Raw genomic sequence first — 19,491 nt, 5'->3', positions numbered from 1 at the left:
TCGCTACCCAGCCACACAAGAAATAACATCCCCCTTCCCCCCTTTCAAAATATTAAATAAACCTAATATCAATTTCTTACCTTTTACTGATTATATAATCAGTGCCTGAGGACTAGCGCAATGCTTGCATAGTGCCATTGTACAAAGGCAAAAGGGGATAAGAGTGAGTACTCAAATTACAGAGGTATAAGTTTGTTGAGTATTCCTGGGAAATTATATGGGAGGGTATTGATTGAGAGAGTGAAGGCATGTACAGAGCATCAGATTGGGGAAGAGCAGTGTGGTTTCAAAAGTGGTAGAGGAAAAGCAAGTGGATTTGTATGTAGCATTTATGGATCTGGAGAAGGCATATGATAAGAGTTGATAGAGATGCTCTGTGGAAGGTATTAAGAATATATGGTGTGGGAAGCAAAATGTTAGAAGTAGTGAAAAGTTTTTATCGAGGATGTAAGGCATGTGTACGTGTACAAAGAGAGGAAAGTGACTGGTTCTCAGTGAATGTTGGTTTGTGGCAGGGGTGTGTGATGTCTCCATAGTTGTTTAATTTGTTTAAGGATGGGGTTGTTGGGGAGGTGAATGCAAGAGTTTTGGAAAGAGGGGCAAGTATACAGTGCTTGGGAAGTGAGTCAGTTGTTGTTCACTGATGATACAGCGCTGGTAGCTGATTCATGTAAGAAACTGCAGAAGCTGGTGACTGAGTCTGGTAAAGTGTGTGAAAGAAGAAAGCTGAGAGTAAATTTGAATAAGAGCAAGGTTATTAGGTACAGTAGGGTTGAGGGACAAGTCAATTGGGAGGTAAGTCTGAATGGAGAAAAACTGGAGGAATTGAAGCATTTTAGATATCTGGGAGTGGATTTGGCAGCAGATGGAACCATGGAAGCATAAGTGAATCATAGGGTGGGGGAGGGGGCGAAAGTTCTGGGAGCATTGAAAAATGTGTGGAAGACGAGACTGTTATCTTGGAAAGCAAAATTGGGTATGTTTGAAGGAATAGTGGTTCCAACAATATTATATGGTTGCGAGGCGTGGGCTATAGATAAAGTAGTGCAGAGGAGGGTGGATGTGTTGGAAATGCGATGCCTGAGGACAATATGTGGTGTGAGGTGGTTTGATCGAGTAAGTAATGAAAGGGTAAGAGCGATGAGTGGTAATAAAAAAAGTGTGGTTGAGAGAGCAAAAGAGGGTGTTTTGAAATGGTTTAGTCACATGGAGAGAATGAGTGAGGAAAGATTGACAAAGAGGATATACGTGTCAGAGGTGGAGGGAACGAGAAGTGGGAGACCAAATTGGAGGTGGAAAGATGGAGTGAAAAAGATTTTGAGTGATCAAGGCCTGAACATGCAGGAGGGTGAAAGGCATTGCAAGGAATAGAGTGAATTGGAACGATGTGGTATACCAGGGTTGACGTGCTGTCAATGGATTGAACCAGGGTATGTGAAGCATCTGGGGTAAACCATGGAAAGTTTTGTGGGGCCTGGATGTGGAAAGGGAGCTGTGGTTTTGGTGCATTATACATGACAGCTAGAGACTGAGTGTGAACGAATGTGGCCTTTGTTGTCTTTTTCTAGCCCTACCTCGCGCACATGCGGGGGAGGGGGTTTTCATTTCATGTGTGGCGGGGTGGCAACGGGAATGAATAAGGGCAGACAGTATGAATTATGTACATGTGTATATATGTATATGTGTGTGTGTATACGTTGAGATGTATAGGTATGTATATGTGCGTGTGTGGACGTGTATGTATATACATGTGTATGTGTGTGGGTTGGGCCATTCTTTCATCTGTTTCCTTGCACTACCTCGCTAACGCAGGAGACAGCGACAAAGTACAATAAATATAAATAAATAATAATCATAACTAATATCTTCACATAATATCTGAAAGCTCTTATGTAGCAGATTTAATTGGCTTTCACGGAGGAGAGCTGCAGAGAATTACTAGGATCATTACATTAATTCATTAACTCACAAGTCAAACAAAATGCACAGGATCATTACATTAATTCATAAGTCAAACAAAATACACGAAGACCAACTCTTTATTATTCTATTTGACCTGAACAAGAATAAAGTGATTCTTATGACTACAATTCCAAATGGTATACCTCATCTGAAGCAGAAAATAATACAAGAGTGAATGAAACACTGAACTAAGTGAATAAGCAATGAAAACCAGTGTACACCTACAATCAAATTTACAAAAATATCCTCTTCCAGGAAAACCATTCATAAATTTGAACTCCAAGTCAAAGCAAATCTTTCCACTAATTATCGTTACATAACGAAAGGTATGTTCCCAATGAGAGGAAATTTTCCCTATAACGTAATAAAAGACATTAACCCTTAAAAGATGGAGCCAAGAAAATTTAGGTGGGTCCTCAGGACGGAGGGTCAACAAAAAATGAAAAAATAAATATTAGTCATCAATTGATAAGAAATATCAAGAAGAGTTACAAAAAGAAAAAAAAAGATTGGCAAATTAACCTTATTTCTTACTGCCCAGATACTATAATATGGTCCTCCATGCACACTTGGTTTATTGCTGGTTTCTTGTCATTTGTTGACACTTCCATCTTTGCGTCTTCTCCACCACCACCAATGGGTGACTGACACACAAAGATTTTCCCAATGCTAAAAGTTCAACATCTGCTGAGTCATGATCATCATCATCAATGTCTAAAAAGCTATCATTACTCTAGCAAACATTAGGGTTGTATCTTCTCCCATCATGTATATGAATACTGACACTAGGATCATTTCCCGGTCCTAATTGTAATTGCTTAATGACATGAGGCATCTCCAAATGCTGATAAAGCACGTGTGTCAATTCAAATGAGGAAAGGAAGAGGCATCCCGTATCAATAGAGCTAAAGTACCGGCATTATTTGCCATACTGCCCATGACATGTTATATGGATAACTGACTCTTTTAAGTTAAAGGGGTAACTAACCTTCTATGATTCTTTTTCCCATGTTAAGTAAATTTGGCTGTAAAAAAAAGGCATCTCTGCATGCTGATATGGCACACCTTCAAACATATGTAAGTGCACAGAAGAGAGACCCAGACAAGAATGTCTATAGGTCGAACACTTTACAAAGAGTCTCCTAAAGGTTAAAGACGTCTTCTACAGCATTTCTTATGGGAAACAATAGGTCTAAACTACACAAGTAATATAATAGTACATAACGAGTTTACCTATTCAAATCTAGAATGTATTCTACTGAAAACAACCTATGCTAGTCAGCACTTAAAGTGATGGTTCATCACCACTCCTGTCCTCTTCATGGATACTTTCTAGTGCACTTTCAACATTACTTCTATCAAATCAAACAGATATGCAAGTTCTTTTTAACACAACTTTTAACATTATTCGAGTATTCATTCTGAATGTGAAAATGATTCATATTGTTACCGCTATTTCCAATGTCAAAAGCTACAGTATTTTCTACACTCAAAATTTTCAAATCTCACCTATTTCTAGTGGCAAAAACTGTGTTGTATATTGCATTAGAGCCTCCTTAGACCCCCTATGAGTGGAAAGTGCATTCTGTACACCTTAATCAACTGAGTGTAAAGGGGAACACCTGCTATCTGGTGGAAGAAGTGCTTATGATCTTTCTTAGCAATGCATATTAGCCCATTCACTCTTCATATGAGCTTTACATAAGTTAGTTTTTGATCCCTATTCTATCGTGTATTAGCCACAGCACTACATACCACATTTTTTTTCTTTTACAATCAGCACACAAAGATGTTACTTACTGTCCTTTCAAGAGATGCTGCCATCTGATATGGATAATTATCACTACACACAAGTGGGATATGTCAAAGTATGCCTCAACTGATCACAAAAAAATATGGTGCGAGGTTTACATTTATTTTATTTTGCTTTGTCGCTGTCTCCTGCGTTAACGAGGTAGCGCAAGGAAACAGACGAAAGAATGGCCCAACCCACCCACATACACATGTATATACATACACGTCCACACACACAAATATACATACCTATACATCTCAACGTATATTTATATATATACACACACACAGACATATACATATATACACATGTACATAATTCATACTGTCTGCCTTTATTCATTCCCATCGCCACCCCGCCACACAAGAAAATAACAACCCCCTCCCCCCTCATGTGTGCGAGGTAGCACTAGATAAAGACAACAAAGGTCACATTCATTCACACTCAGTCTCTAGCTGTCATGTATAATGCAGCAAAACCACAGCTCCCTTTCCACATCCAGGCCCCACAGTTCTTTCCATGGTTTACCCCAGATGCTTCACATGCCCTGGTTCAATCCATTGACAGCACGTCCACCCCAGTATACCACATCGTTCCAATTCACTCTATTCCTTGCACGCCTTCCACCCTCCTGCATGTTCAGGCCCTGATCACTCAAAAATCTTTTTCACTCCATCTTTCCACCTCCAATTTGGTCTCCCACTTCTCCTCGTTCCCTCCACCTCTGACACATATATCCTCTTGGTCAATCTTTCCTCACTCATTCTCTCCATGTGACCAAACCATTTCAAAACACCCTCTTCTGCTCTCTCAACCACACTCTTTTTATTACCACACATCTCTCTTACCCTATTTTACTTACTTGATCAAACCACCTCACACCACATATTGTCCTCAAACATCTCATTTCCAGCACATCCACCCTCCTCTGCACAACTCTATCCATAGCCCACGCCTCGTGAGGTGTGTCTTGAAAAACAAATAAATTGAAGAAAACATTATGAGAATACTGCTCTGATAATAAAAATACCTCTGATACCTTACTCAAGTGTAAAATTGATGATTCAAATGCCTACCAAACTCTTCTCAAGGAAAGATAATTTTTGCTGAGGTATGAAGACAAAAAGTGTTCATATTCCTTTACTGGATGCAACTTCATTTACTAATTTGAACTCAGAAGACCCATAAACTGGTTTTAGCAGATGAACTAAGAAAAAGAATTACAATATAATCACAGTGAAAAAATACAACAGAAAAAAAAGAATCAGGAAAACTGAAATTTTAATTGCGTAAAACTACAAATATTTTGATCCAATTATCTTATCCCTGGGGCATGGGGAGAAAGAATACTGCCCACATATTTCCTGCGTGCCATAGAAGGCAACAAAAAGGGGTGGGACTGGGAAGTGGAAATCCTCCCAACCAGTATCAATTTTCCAAAAGAAGAAACAGAGAAGTCAATTAACTATCATGACCTCCCAGTTCTGTAATACCTCAACAGACTATTTTCAGCCAAATAACTGCCTAAATAAATAAAAAAAAAAAAACATTGTTCACTTTCATATTCATCTTTTACCCATGGTGGCCTCTTACTGTGAAGCTAGGGTGTAAGCACACTCCAAGATATAGTTATTCAGTTGTATCATAACTTACTGAAGAGACCTATGTACAAAAACTACATGAAAAAGCAATAAACTGTATCACTTTATCATTTATATGTTTGTTATATATGCATATACATATGTTTGTTATTATACATGGCAGCTAGAGACTGAGTGTGAACGAATGTGACCTTTGTTGTCTTTTCCTAGCACTACCTCGCACACATGCGGGGGGAGGGGGTTGTTATTTCATGTGTGGCGGGGTGGCAATGGGAATGAATAAAGGCAGACAGTATGAATTATGTACATGTGTATATATGTATATGTCTGTGTGTGTACATATATGTATACGTTGAGATATATAGGTATGTATATTTGTGTGTGTGGACGTGTATGTATATACATGTGTATGTGGGTGGGTTGGGCCATTCTTTCGTCTGTTTCCTTGCACTACCTCGCTAACGCGGGAGACAGCAAAAAAGCAAAATAAATAATAATGTTTGTTTTGAACTGAAGAGGTGTGCATGCCCTAAGCTAACAAAGAAAAATGAGTGGAAAAACACACACAGTTCATTTTGAATTGAATTTTGGATACCTTGAAATTTTGGAAGTTTTCCCACTGCAAAGTAATTATTTTGGGATTTAAGCTACTGCCAGTGTAAACGTTTATGATTATCAATTTGTGTCACTAATTTTGGTTTTACATTTTTTCTTTCTTTTATAAGGATATGCTTTCAAATAATTACTACATTATGTTCATCATATAGTAAAATTACAACCACCACCATGACCAAACAAGATTTAGTCAAAATGTGTGCAGTTTTTGGACAAATTCTTTTTCTACTTTCACCTGTTTCTGAATATGTAGATGATTATCAAATGTATCAGGTAAGAACCCACTAAAGAGAATTGGGTGCATATATGATAAAACACAATTTACCAAACCATTTCATCATTCCCATGTTTAATGTCTTGAACCAAACTGCTAAAATATATCAGAATTAACACAACTGCATGATTTTTTTGAAAGAGCTAATTGGACAATGGTTGATATCATCTCAGATAATAGCAAAGAAAAAACAAATCGTTTTGCACTAGAGTTCTGACTAAATTGGTTCATTTATGAATGCAGATGAAGTTAAAGTCTCAAGCAATGGTTGTTATCAGAAGAAAAAATCATAGCAACCAAAGAAAAAACAATCAATTATTTTGCACTAATCCTCAGGCTAGATCGGATCAATTGTGTATACTGATGAAGTTCAGGTCTCCTAAGTCCAAATTTACCACAACTGTAGTTAACAAAATAAGGATCTACTGAACAAAAAGTCAAATACCATTCACATGACCGAAGTTGCGAGGTTGGGAGGTGGAGGTGATGGAATGGAGTGAGGGCTGGCAGTGAGGGAGTAGGGACCAAACTAATGCTCATTCCTCCCTTGCTTGCTCACTCACTCAAACAATATCAATGCATATCAAAATGTTGCACACATTAATATTTCATTCTAGTACAAACACATCAAAAAAGACAAAACATACTCAAACTGGAGGAAAAGTATCTATTGTGTCATAAATTGAGTTATGGAATGTCTGGTTTTCTCAATAAATGAATATCAAATCTGCTACTTTTGTAGTTACCAAAACTAGTAATCCAAAGCACAAGAAGTAAATACTTTATCTGTTCATGTTACTCCCTCACTTTGCAAGAAATGGCAAAAAAGCACTGAAAAGAAAGATAAAAGCCATTCCAGTAAGTAAGGCTGGAGGTAGGAAGGAGGAAGCTTTGGGGAAGAGTGAGAGATGAGAAAAGCTATGAGGTAGCAAACTCATCAACACTCATTCCTCTCTTCCTCACTCACTCACTCCATCATTACACCTCACAGCTGGCTTTTTTGACTGGATATTTTTTATCTATTATACTTTGTCGCTGTCTCCCGCGTTAGCAAGGTAGCGCAAGGAAAAAGACGAAAGAATGACCCAACCCACCCACATACACATGTATATACATACACGTCCACACACAGCACATATACATACCTATACATCTCAGCATATACATATATATACACACACAGACACATACATATGCACACATGTACATAATTCATACTGCCTGCCCTTATTCATTCCTGTCGCCACCCCGCCACACATGAAATGACAAGCCCCTTCCCCCGCATGTGCGCGAGGTAGCACAAGGAAAAGACAGCAAAGGCCACATTCGTTCACACTCAATCTCTAGCTGTCATGTATAATGCACCAAAACCACAGCCCCCTTTCCATAATCCATGCCCCACAAAACTTTCCATGGTTTACCCCAGATGCTTCACATACCCTGGTTCAATCCATTGACAGCACGTCAACCCTGGTATACCACATCGTTCCAATTCACTCTATTCCTTACACGCCTTTCACCTCCTGCACGTCCAGGCCCTGATCACACAAAATCTTTTTCACTCCATCTTTCCACCTCCAACTTGGTCTCCCACTTCTCGTTCCCTCCACCTCTGACACATATATCCTCTCTGTCAATCTTTCCTCACTCATTCTCTCCATGTGACCAAACCATTTCAAAACACCCTCTTCTGCTCTCTCAATCACACTCTTTTTATTACCACGCATCTCCCCTACCCTTTCATTACTTACTCGATCAAACCACCTCACACCACATATTTTCATAAGTATATATATCTCTTCCCTCAATTCTTCATTCATCACTTGCACAATACATTCTATGCAGTCTCCTTTTCTTTACGGTAGTGGCAATGAGCCTGATGAGTGTGATGCAGCTTCATCATTATTGTCATCATCATAAACAAATAATGTGCTTTCCTTTCCTTTATGAGGATGACATACCATACAGTACAGTGTAATGTTTTAAATAACTTATTTCAAAGTGATCCACTACACAGTAACTACCAGGACACAGTACACTGTATCACTGCAAGGCCTCTTCTATCACAAGAATTTCTAGAGCAAGAGAGAGATGACTCAGAAAAACATGTTTTTCATTATGTAATGATGCAGCATCTACTACAATTAGACATCAAACAATAATACAGTTCAACTTTTTATGCCAAACATCAAAGTCATGAAAATCTTACATAAAGACTAGGGTCAAAACTGGCATATTCATGCCATATTTTCAGCAATACAAACAAATTTACAAACTACTTTGTCCTACAAGACCTGGAAACACCAAAGGCATGTGTCAGACTGCTCCCAGATGCTCATGCTAGCACCTCCCAAATGATTCCTTTACAAGAAAGCTATAAACACTTTAAGAATGATAATTTTAAAATAGCTTAGTGTATACATATCTGTAAATTGCTGATTAATTTGTTTAGTGAAATACTGTTGGCTGCAAGGAAACCAAACATATTTCACCAATTATTGTTATGTCTAGAAATATCATAGGAGAAATTTAACTACTAGAGGGTTTTCACTGAAGTGTTGTTCCTAAATATAAATTTCATATCTGCAAAAGTTCTTCAACTGGGCATTCATAAATCAGGGAATGGGTGTATGTGAATTACGGAAAATATGACAAAAACAGAATTTCTGCACTGCAAAGAACAAGCAGAGTTAAAAAGACTAACTGAACCTGTAAATATACATGGCATACCTGATCACAAGACATTCCATATCCGTGATGGCAGCACCTAAAGAACTTTTCAAAGGCAACTTCTGAACTCAGGAGGAAAGTCTCGTAAAAATAAAAATTCTCATATAAAGCTTCAAACTATTCTAAATCTGGGGACAGGGGAGAAAGAATACTTTCCATGTATTCCCTGCTTGTCGTAGAAGGCGACTAAACGGGAGGGTGGAGGGAGCTGGAAATCCTCCCCTCTTGTTTTTAAATTTCTAAAAGAAGGAACAGAGAAGGGGGCCAAGTGAGGATTTTCCCTCTAAGGCTCAGTCCTCTGTCCTCAACACTACCTTGCTAACGTGGGGAATGGTGAATACATATTAATAAAAAAAATATAGTAATGTTATCACACACTTTTTTGTGATAAGTAAATTGCATAAGAGAGTTCATAAGAGGCATGACTTATAATCATGTGCAATAGGTTTATTTTGTGTAAGAAGTTGAAGGTGTGAATGAAGATTTCAGTGTCACTTGACGAATCTACATGCTGACATTTGCATGGATATCCCTGTTCACTACATCAACATGGCTGAGGATATGAATGTATGAACTGTACAGCTGTATGAACTTGATTTATCCCATGTAAATGGAAGCAGAACAGATAACAAAATAATAAGCACTACATCTTGACCCATTCCTTATACTAAGAGTTATGTGATCAATGTCAGGAAAATGAGTGATATATTGAAGAGAATACTGAAATGCATTAAAAAATTCACCTGCTGAAATTAAATTAATGAGGTTCTTTCTACATCAGATATGCTTGGCAGCAGGAAGAGATAAATAAGAGATAAATATACAATAAACATGATGTCTATAATCACAAAAAAATCTAAATCCTACAACCCCAATTAGATATCATGATCTCAAATATCCTCTTGATAAAAGTCACAAAAGTACTGAAAATGCAATTAAAAAATGAAGGCAACCAACCAGTGGATCTTGATAAAAGTCACAAAAGTACTGAAAATGCAATTAAAAAATGAAGGCAACCAACAAGTGGATCTTCAGACATGAGCTATTTCCACAAAACACAGACTGCATCCACCTACTAAACCCCAATGCACTCTACATCAAAACCAAGGAGTTGAGAGCTTTTAACCTTTACCAAATAACAGCTTCAAATTTAACACAACAAACCACCACAAACAAGCAGGTAAGATTAATACTGTTGAGGTCATTCTCAAAACACAATTATTCCAAGTGGAATTTTAAGGCCTATGACTAATGCCATAAAATGAACTGTTTATTGCCTTCTTGAGCCAGTATGAACTGTGAAACCAGCAATTTTTCTATTTTCTGAGTAAAAAAATGCTAGGCTTAATCAAATTAAGAAACAGATTAGGAATGAAACATTACAAAATATGATGTTTATTTATCTTCCTTCTCAAAAGTTAAACAATCCACAGATCTTTTCAAACAATTCCTGATAAAAGGCACATAGTCCAAGAGGGTCCTTCTGGTCTAACAGACTGATATATGGACCAATAACAATTTACTGTCCTTAATTTCAGAGCAATTTTGCAGACTATGTAAATGATGAAATTGCATAGCTATGAATGAAATCTACATAAAATAAGATGATATGGTTGCTATGCAAATCTAAAAAGATGCATGTGATTCAGCTAGGTATATGTAGTGAATCTAATTTTTTACTTTCTTCAAAACAAAACATTTGGAGAGAATTTTTTCTCTAACCATCCTGGGTGTAGATACACTAGGCATCAACTTGGTGGCTGATCAATACAACAAAGAAAGTAGAAATATTAAAATCACAAACTTACACACCAGCAGCATTGTTGCCCAAGCCATGGTGAGGCTTCAATAGCTCAACTGATATTCAGGACTGGTGGTCAACACATGAGACATATTTTAGTTCTCTTTCAAATAATATCTCAAATAAACACACATGAAAAATAAAATGAAATTCTTCCAATTGTTACTTATATGATTATACTGAGAATGACCCTTCAGAGAAACATATTCATCTTCGTTAGTAACATAACTGAGAAATCTGAGCAAATTCTAAAATTAACTAAACTGCATGCAAAATGTACAATGCTATAAAATTGATTACTTTAAGGCATGTAAACTATTCTATGTTGCAATGGGTTTCTTCGGTGGGGCAGAACATGCCAAGTGTTCAATCATGTACCACAATACTTTGTCAAAATACTGGCATATGATTGAGGTTCAACATTTACAAATACTGCATTCTTTGACAAACTCTGGTTCACTGATCTAATCAACTGATAACCTAACAATGAGAGATTCTGGGAGAGTAAAAAAAAATCTGAATACTTAATTTACAAAATTTCTTAAAAAAAAAATACATCAAATATTGGTGAACTGTTCTTTACATTTTCTTCTTGTATTTCTACAAAAAAAAAAAAAATCAGCCACATCCTAGATATTTCACATTATATTTCATGAAGTTAATGGAAGGATTTACAAATTATTAACTTGGAAAAAATATATATAAGTGAAAGCAAGCAAACTCTCAACTTGCAAAATAAATAAAATATAAGAACATAAAAATAACTGAATACACATTCTGTACATACAATTTAAAAGCAACATCTTCAATAATCTAGGGGTTATCAGCAGGACAGCAGGATGGCCTCCACATAGTGTTTCGTTTGTAACTACAATATCACTGTCTATTCATGTAAAAATAAAAATTCAGCACACGACAGTAAACACATCGTGACTAAATTTGGCAGGCTGGTGCAAGGAGATGAATAACTCCTAGTTGCAGTGTAAGCAAGCTCTAATAACAATCATATGAAGTGTTTAACCTATCTGACAACAAGGTGTATCACAAACCTCTTCTCCCAGCCAGCAAGTTTTTAGAATGCACAAGATAACTATGATTATGAAGTTATTCAACAATTCAAACTTGAATTAACCTCAAGAATAATCACAAACGTGAGAAAACACAGCCACTCTGTGTTAAAGCTAATGTTGGATCACTGTTAGAAATGTTGCCTGAGCAGCCACTCAGTGAATATCAAAAAAAAAAAAAAAAAAAAATACTCGGAACTTATAGACACAGAAAAGTAAGTTTTGCAGTCAAACCAATGAATACCAATACCATAAAAACCTATTACAGAATATCTCTATTCACATTAAAATCAATAACAGAAAGATTTCAAATATCATTAACATTATCCAATTAAAAATATAGAAAAATATGCATCAACAACTACATTTTAAACATTTACATTTACTCTAGCATGTGAAATTCAACTATCACTACAAGTTCTCTGCTTAACAAAGGATGTTAAATGTTGCCCAAGCATCATGGTAAATATGGCATATTTGTATAATCTAAAATCTATACATAACAATGGGGTAAATGACTCAGTCTTATCAAGTGGAGTCATATACAAAATAAAAAAAATATGTTAAAAAACTGTAGTATATTTCATTCAAAACTATGCAAAGTACACCACAATTGGTCAAAACGGTGGGTTGCTGTAATATCTTTTAAGTGACAAATCTCCAATACAAAACAATATGACAAAAATAATTCTTTTCAACTGCTGTATATAATTAGTCTTGTTCGACACTGCTCGAGTAAAGATGAGGAAGTTTAAATACTTTGGCCCAACATATCATCACCTGTAGAACACAGGAACAGTTTAGGACAATCCCTGGAAAGAAAGATAGGTACTTCCAAAATATAAGGCAACAATAAAAATCAACTGTGTTGACACCAACAGAAGACAAGTAAATTTGTTCCAGGGATCAACAAGATGATTTTTCAATGTAACCTTACATTAAAACGTCATACTTTAAAAACATGAAGGCATCACATAGTGGAAAGATAAAGTGTCCCTAACTAGCACTTTAAAAGTGACTGACAAGTGTTTAAAACACACTGATAAAAGGATATTTGTAATTTTTTTTAATTTACAAAATAAATGGCAGGTAAGGTACACCATAGCATTATATAGGCTTATATATCTGTGGCATCCAACAACACTGGTGCCCTTAACTGTGCAACATTAACTCTTGAGGCATGGCCTGGGGCCACCACTACTGCTGACACTTGGTTCAGCACACTGCTGTTTGGCATCAATCACATGCATCACATCACAGACGGGGGTACAGGCACTTAACTGTGGCTCAGAGCCACCTCTCTCCTTCACACTCATCACCGAGTTCCCACCCGCTGTACCACAGGGGGTATAACATCCACTGCTTTGGGACCTAGCTGCAACAACTGTACTGCTGGCAGGTATTGATATTCCATCAGTGCTGCTAACAGATATGGATGTACAAACAGTACTGCTGGGGGGATATGATATACCAGCTGTACTAATGACAGGTATGGATGTACCAGCTATACTGCCAAGGGGTATGACAGTACCAGATTTACAGCTTATGGGTACAGTTGTACTAGATTTACTACTTGAAAGTACTGTTGTAACTTTCGTACTATCTACTGGCAACACCGTACCAGCTGTACTACATACGGGTGCAGCTATACTAGCCGTACTCCCACAAGTTGCAGATGTAACTTCTGTATGACTTTGAGACACAAATGTTCCTACTGCACTACCTGGAAATACAAATGTACTTGATGCACTGCTTAAAGGTACAGCTGGAACTACAGTACTGTTTAGGGATACAGTTGTACTTGCTGTCTGACTTTGGGGTACAGCTGTACATGCTGTACTACTAAGGGGTATAAATGTACTTGCTGTACTTCCTTGAGGTACAGTTGCACTTGCTGTATTGCATAACGGTACAGATGTAATATTTACTGTTCTGCTTTGGGGTGCAAGCAAAACTGATGGATTACTCAGGGATACATTAGTGACAGTTGCACTGACTAAAGGTGTACAAACTGTGCTAATCAAGGGTATAGTTGTACATGCTGTACTACAAGCAGGTGTAACTTTAGCACTTGCAAAGTTTTGGGATTTCTTTGCAACTGATTCAGTGTTCACAGGCATGGTTACAATGGATGTATTATTACTGCACTCCATAACAGCAGCTACACTATTAGTGGGAACAGTTACAACGGAATTACTACTGCTTGGAGGAATGGGTGTAAATACAGCACTTTCACTGGGTACTGTTAAGACTGATGTATTTCTACAAGGCAATGGTCCAACAGCTGTGCTGCTGCTGGTTGATAAAGATGTAACTGATGCATTAGTTCTGGGTGTGTGTCCAGCAACTACACTAACAGTGGATGCAGACTGTGCAGGTTGTGTTGCACTTATGGGATGTGATACAGAAAGTACATCATTTGAAGGTAAACTAGCAGAAAGTGTTGGAAGTACTGGGAATATGGATTGAGAAATTGTTGCAGGGCAAGAAGGTAATGAGGGTGAAGAAGTGCTGTTGCTTACATTTGGCAAAGAGCTAGACACATTACTCACAGAACCTGGAACTGCCACTGATGAACTGCATAGAGGAAACGACATAGTTCCACCTGACACTGCTGAGGTAACGAATGCACCAGTGAAAGGTATTGATAAAGAACTTCCAATACTATCTGGGTATAGTGTAGTATTATTTGAGGAAACAGAGACATGTGTTCCATTAGGATGGTGACCTTTATTCTCAGAAGAATTGGTTAAAGGCATATTCAAACCTGTTGAAAGAGAAGAACTGACCTGGGTTACCTGTAGTGAAGATGACACATTAGGATTGGGTAGAGAATTATGGGTCCCTCCTAACTGACCAGACATGCTGTTATCTACCACTCTCTTGCCTGCCTCCTCTACTCCTTTACTTTTGTTCTTGGTACAACTTGCTATTTTTGCTTCTGGTTGAGGGGAAGGCAACCCCTGATGCCTTAACTGGTGTGTATTAGGTTGGGAAAGCCTACCATTAGCACTTGTTTGTGGTACTGTGCACTGGGTTGAAATCAAAGATCTTGGTGACTGTGGTGTCTGAGGTCTATGAAGCTTTGGAGACTGAGAAGTATGTAATGTATTAGACTGTGTGCAAGTAGTGGCTACTGACTGCATTAGGCATAGCCCAGGCTGATTACTGATGGTAGACTTTGGAGAATGAGGCACAGAAGGCTTAGATGAATTTACAGAATTACAAAGAGTTTTTGGGGTAACTAATGTATGAGAAACTGATGTTTGTACACATGCATTTTGTCTGTATGATGAATTCATTGGACAGACAGAAATAGGAGGAATTACTGATGAATATGGGACAGATGGAGTAACTGACAGTACTGACTGAGATCCTAGCTGAACTTTCTCATTGTGGCCAGAGACTGTTAAGCAATGAGATTGTACAGGTGGCAGACCAGAATTATTCAATCTGAGAGATTGTGTAACTGCTACTTGGAGAGAGGACAGTGGCTTAGGAGACTGACTCTGAGGCCCTGTGGACTGTACTGATGTTATTTTAGGAGACTGCGGAGTATGAGGTCTTGAGGACTGATTTGTGCAGGACTGTCGAGGAGATTGTGCTGGATATGGCCTAGGAGACTGGGTTGATGTTGGGGTCCTAGGAGATGGAGGAGTTAATGGTCTTGGTGACAAAGTCTGGGCAGGCACCTGAGATACCATAGGCACCATAGGCAGGAGGCTTGGCTGTATTGGTAATTCTGGTATGATTTTTGTCCCAATACTACGTGGGCTTAGGGGAGATCGAGGTGGGAGACATGAAGTGAATGCTGGAATAAATGAAGCAGAGGGATGTGGAGGTATAAGGCCAATAGTCTCTGCTCCTTGGTACAAGTAAGGGTATGTTGGGTAGCCCAAGGAGGGATTAGTATAATAAGGCAAAGGTAAAGTACCAACAGCCCCTGGAAAGGATACCCCAGAGGAAGGAATAATACCAACACCAACTGTAGGTGAGCCAATAGCAAGGTGCTGCTGTGGCTGGAGGCCAGTATTAGGACCAGTTCCAGCACTGATTGTTTCTGCCTTGACCTGTGTGATACTAGTAGTCATGGCTGTTGATGCTGCCACTTTGAGCTGATTCATGAGTGGGTTGCTGGCAACAAGGTTTGCAATGCTGCTTCCAGCAAGCCCAATTGTTCCACCATTAGTTTTGTTTTCTGACCTAGGGACACCCATCCCACCTACTTCAAGTCTGGAACTACTACATGATGTTTGTACATTTGCTAATTTTGCGTTTCTATTTGTGGCACTATTATTGTTGTTGCTTGAAGATCTCCCATTCTTTGTAGTTTTATGAAGAGTATTTCTACTGGTTTGCAAACTGACAGTATTACCGATGACTTTTGAACTATTATTTGTACTTTCCTTTGACCCACTTGTTAATGGTGTAGGCAAAGTGAGAGCAGCTTTGGTACTGGTTACCATTGTGTCTTCCACTCGAGAAACAGCAGTATGGGCATCAGCAGATATTGCACTTATGTGCACACTGTCTAGGGATTTCTGATCTACAGACTGCATTGGCAATGATCCTAAAGCAGACCCTGTAGTCTGAGTTGTCCCCGGAGTTGCTGGATGAATGGAAGACACAGAGGAAGTTGAACTTGAGACAGTAGAAGTGAGGCATGTTGGAGGAATCACATCATTTCTAACTGGCACTGCTACAGGGCCTAATGTTTTTGGGTCAAGTTTCAAAACAACACCACGCTTTTGAGATCCACTACTGTCAACTGCTCCTGAGTACATAGGCTTCACTCCTGCAGATGGATTGCCTAAAAATCGTGGAGCATTACGAAATTTGAAAAACTTGTTTGTCCGATGAGGCTCTTTGGTACCTTTACCAAGTGAAGATTTGCCTGCTACCAAAGCTAGCTGTTCTCGGGATATTGTTGGGTTCCAACTTTTTGGCGGAGTTTTAAGAGTTTTGTAACCATAGGGTTGCGAAGTCTTTCTGCATCCACCACCTGATGATGACTTTGATGCTGGTTCTTGTTTACCTTCCTTCTTTGTGTTTAATCCATTACTACTAGGTTTCTGTTCTTTATTCTTATTATCCTCTCCTGGGGGAACTTTAAATGGGCCAGCCTTAAGATGGGGCTTATTAAGGTTGGCCATGCTGGCTGCAGTAAGACTGGCTGGGATATGACTGGACCGGGAATCTTTGTTGCTACCATCTTTCAACTCCTTGCTGTTTTGTAATTCACCCTGTTTTTTTGTATCAAGTTTCCTTTCCAGAGTTTTTTCTCTATCACCAATCACAGATTTGTCATTACATACACTATCTGGACTACAATCATTATTAGAATTAACACTCTGTCTTACTTCCTTCATTTCCTTAATAACAGCATTTTCAGACTTTGGGGGCACACTGGATATGGTCTTCATGTTCGATGTTTTCAATTTTTCCCCTTTTTGACACATGTGACCTTTATTCACTTTCCCATCTCCCTTACTTCTTACCAAGTCCCCTAATCTGTCTTTTGTCTTGTTTTTTTTTGTTTCACTACCTTTTTCAAATGATACTTCCTCAGTGAGTTTTACCACAGCCTTTGGTGGAAAGTCTTCACACAAAGCCCCACTTTCTATTTTCGATAAAAGTTCACAGGCTTCTGATTCAATAGGGTTAAGCACACCCTCAACAGTAGTGTCCTGACCACATACACTCATCACTCCAGACTCACTTATTTTGAGCTGCACTTCTTTCCCTTCATCTTCATCACTCCCTATATCCCCCTCCCTCTTTGAAGTGACCTCAGGAGGCACATCAGCACTCTCCCTAGCTACTTGGTTTTCTTTGTCAATTCCGGTAGAATTCCACTTGTTTACATCATCTCCTTCCCCATCACCCTGCAACTGTCTATGTACACCAGTATTACACACAACAGGAATATTTGTATTACTGGGAATACAGTTCCCATTCATTGGAACGCAACTGCCACTAGGGATTATTGCACATGGAACACCGGCTGGATTTAAGTAGCCTAAATCTCCTGGCACAAATGTGACCCCAACACTCACACCATTGCTTGGCGCTGTATACGCTCTTGTATAAGTTACAACGGTATCCACCACATTTGTTCCATTTTCAGCATTTTCCACCTTGGTATCACTATCACCAATAGTACCCTGTTTTAATTGTGAATCTGAATCACATTTTCCTATCACTTGTGAATCTTTTGCACAAGACTCAGAAATTTCCCCAGCTGTTTCATTTGTCTTTTTAGATAATACATCTTCTTCCTTAGATACATTAAACCCTGGTGCCTCATGAGGTCTCCCTGTGACTAAAGTTTCAGTTTTGGAGGTTTCAATCACAGATGTTTTCACAGGCGTTTCTTGATTTACTGGAGAATCATAACCTAGGGCCCCAATAGCCTGCAGTAGAGGAGCACTGCTGTAGTCCAACAAGCTACTCGTAGAGTCTGAAGATCCATACGTGGAATTGGTAACCTCACTACCAACACTTGGCTCAAGCTTGGGCATTTCCTCTGAAGAGCTAAGGGTTTCATAACTAAGGCTGTCAGGATCTAGTCTGATCTTTTTGCTTGCTCTTTCATATATTCGATAAAAGAGTTGTAATGGCTCAGTCTGAAAGAAGAGTGTCGGATTAGTAGGGAACAAGAAAATAATTCTAACCTATCAACCTATTGTCTATATGCCTTCTTCCATTATATGGCATGGTGATGTACGAAGCAGTACCTACATTCACTATAAAGTACGCACATTTCTAGTGATTATTCACCAAGTCAACCTATTACACAAACATGGCTTTCTCGTTTACTTAAGTTTACTTAACCCTCCCCTTCTTGTATTTCAATTTCTAAAAGAAGAAACAGAAGGAGTCAAATAGAAAGTGCTTATCCTCCTCGAAAGCTCAGATTGGGGTGTCTAAGTATGTGAGAATGTAACCAGGTAGTATGTTTGAGAGAAACCTGGATGATCTGGCTCTTAAGTGAAACAAAGCTCAAGGGTAAAGGAAAAAAATGGTTTGGAAATGTCTTGGGAGTAAAGTCAGGGGTTGGTGAGAGGACAAGAACTAAGATAGAAGTAGCACTACCCCTGAAGCAGAGTCATGGTAGTATGAGATAGTGTTAAAAAGTAAATGCTAACTAATGTGGATAAACTGAAAGTGAATGGCAAGATATGCACCTGGTCATGAGAAGAAAGATCATGAGAGGTAAGTGTTTGGGATCAGTTGAGTGTGTCAGAAGTTTTAATGCAAGAGACCGGGTAGTAGTGATGGGTGATTTAAATGCAAAGCAAGTAATATGCAAGTAATGTGGAAGTTGAGGGTATAAGTGGTGTGCATGGGGTATTCAGTTACGAATGGAAACAGTGAAAAGTTGTTGGAGTTGTGTACTGAAAAAAGACTGGTGCTTGGGAATACATGATTTAAAAAGAGATATAAACAAGTATATGTAAGTAGCAGAGATGGTCAATGGGCATTATCAGATTTTGTATTAACTGACAGGTGGGTAAAAGAGATATTTTTGGATGTAAATGTGCTGAGAGGGGCGGATGGTAGGGTGTCCAATCACTGCCTTGTGGAGGTGAGGGTGAAGATTTGCAGAGGTTTTCAAAAAAGAGGAGACAATGTCAAGAAGAGAG

General features: G+C 38.5%; 1 protein-coding gene across 4 annotated transcripts in view; it reads right to left on the bottom strand.

The window, feature by feature from the left end:
• Nucleotides 1–2,023: 2,023 nt before the first annotated feature.
• LOC139764690 (uncharacterized) overlaps nucleotides 2,024–19,491 on the bottom strand; it is a 43,461-nt gene continuing 25,993 nt past the window's right edge. For all 4 annotated transcript variants that reach the window (XM_071691577.1, XM_071691576.1, XM_071691575.1 and 1 more), the window contains one exon: nucleotides 2,024–18,471. In XM_071691577.1, coding sequence (XP_071547678.1) covers nucleotides 13,012–18,471 — 5,460 coding nt within the window. In that variant the 3' untranslated portion in view covers nucleotides 2,024–13,011. The remainder of the gene's footprint in view (nucleotides 18,472–19,491) is intronic.

The sequence above is a fragment of the Panulirus ornatus genome, chromosome 50, assembly GCF_036320965.1.
Source record: "Panulirus ornatus isolate Po-2019 chromosome 50, ASM3632096v1, whole genome shotgun sequence".
In the NCBI taxonomy this organism is placed as follows: Eukaryota; Metazoa; Arthropoda; class Malacostraca; order Decapoda; family Palinuridae; genus Panulirus; species Panulirus ornatus.
The sequence above is the reverse complement of the archived record's forward strand: the minus strand, read 5'-3'. Positions and strand labels throughout refer to the sequence as shown.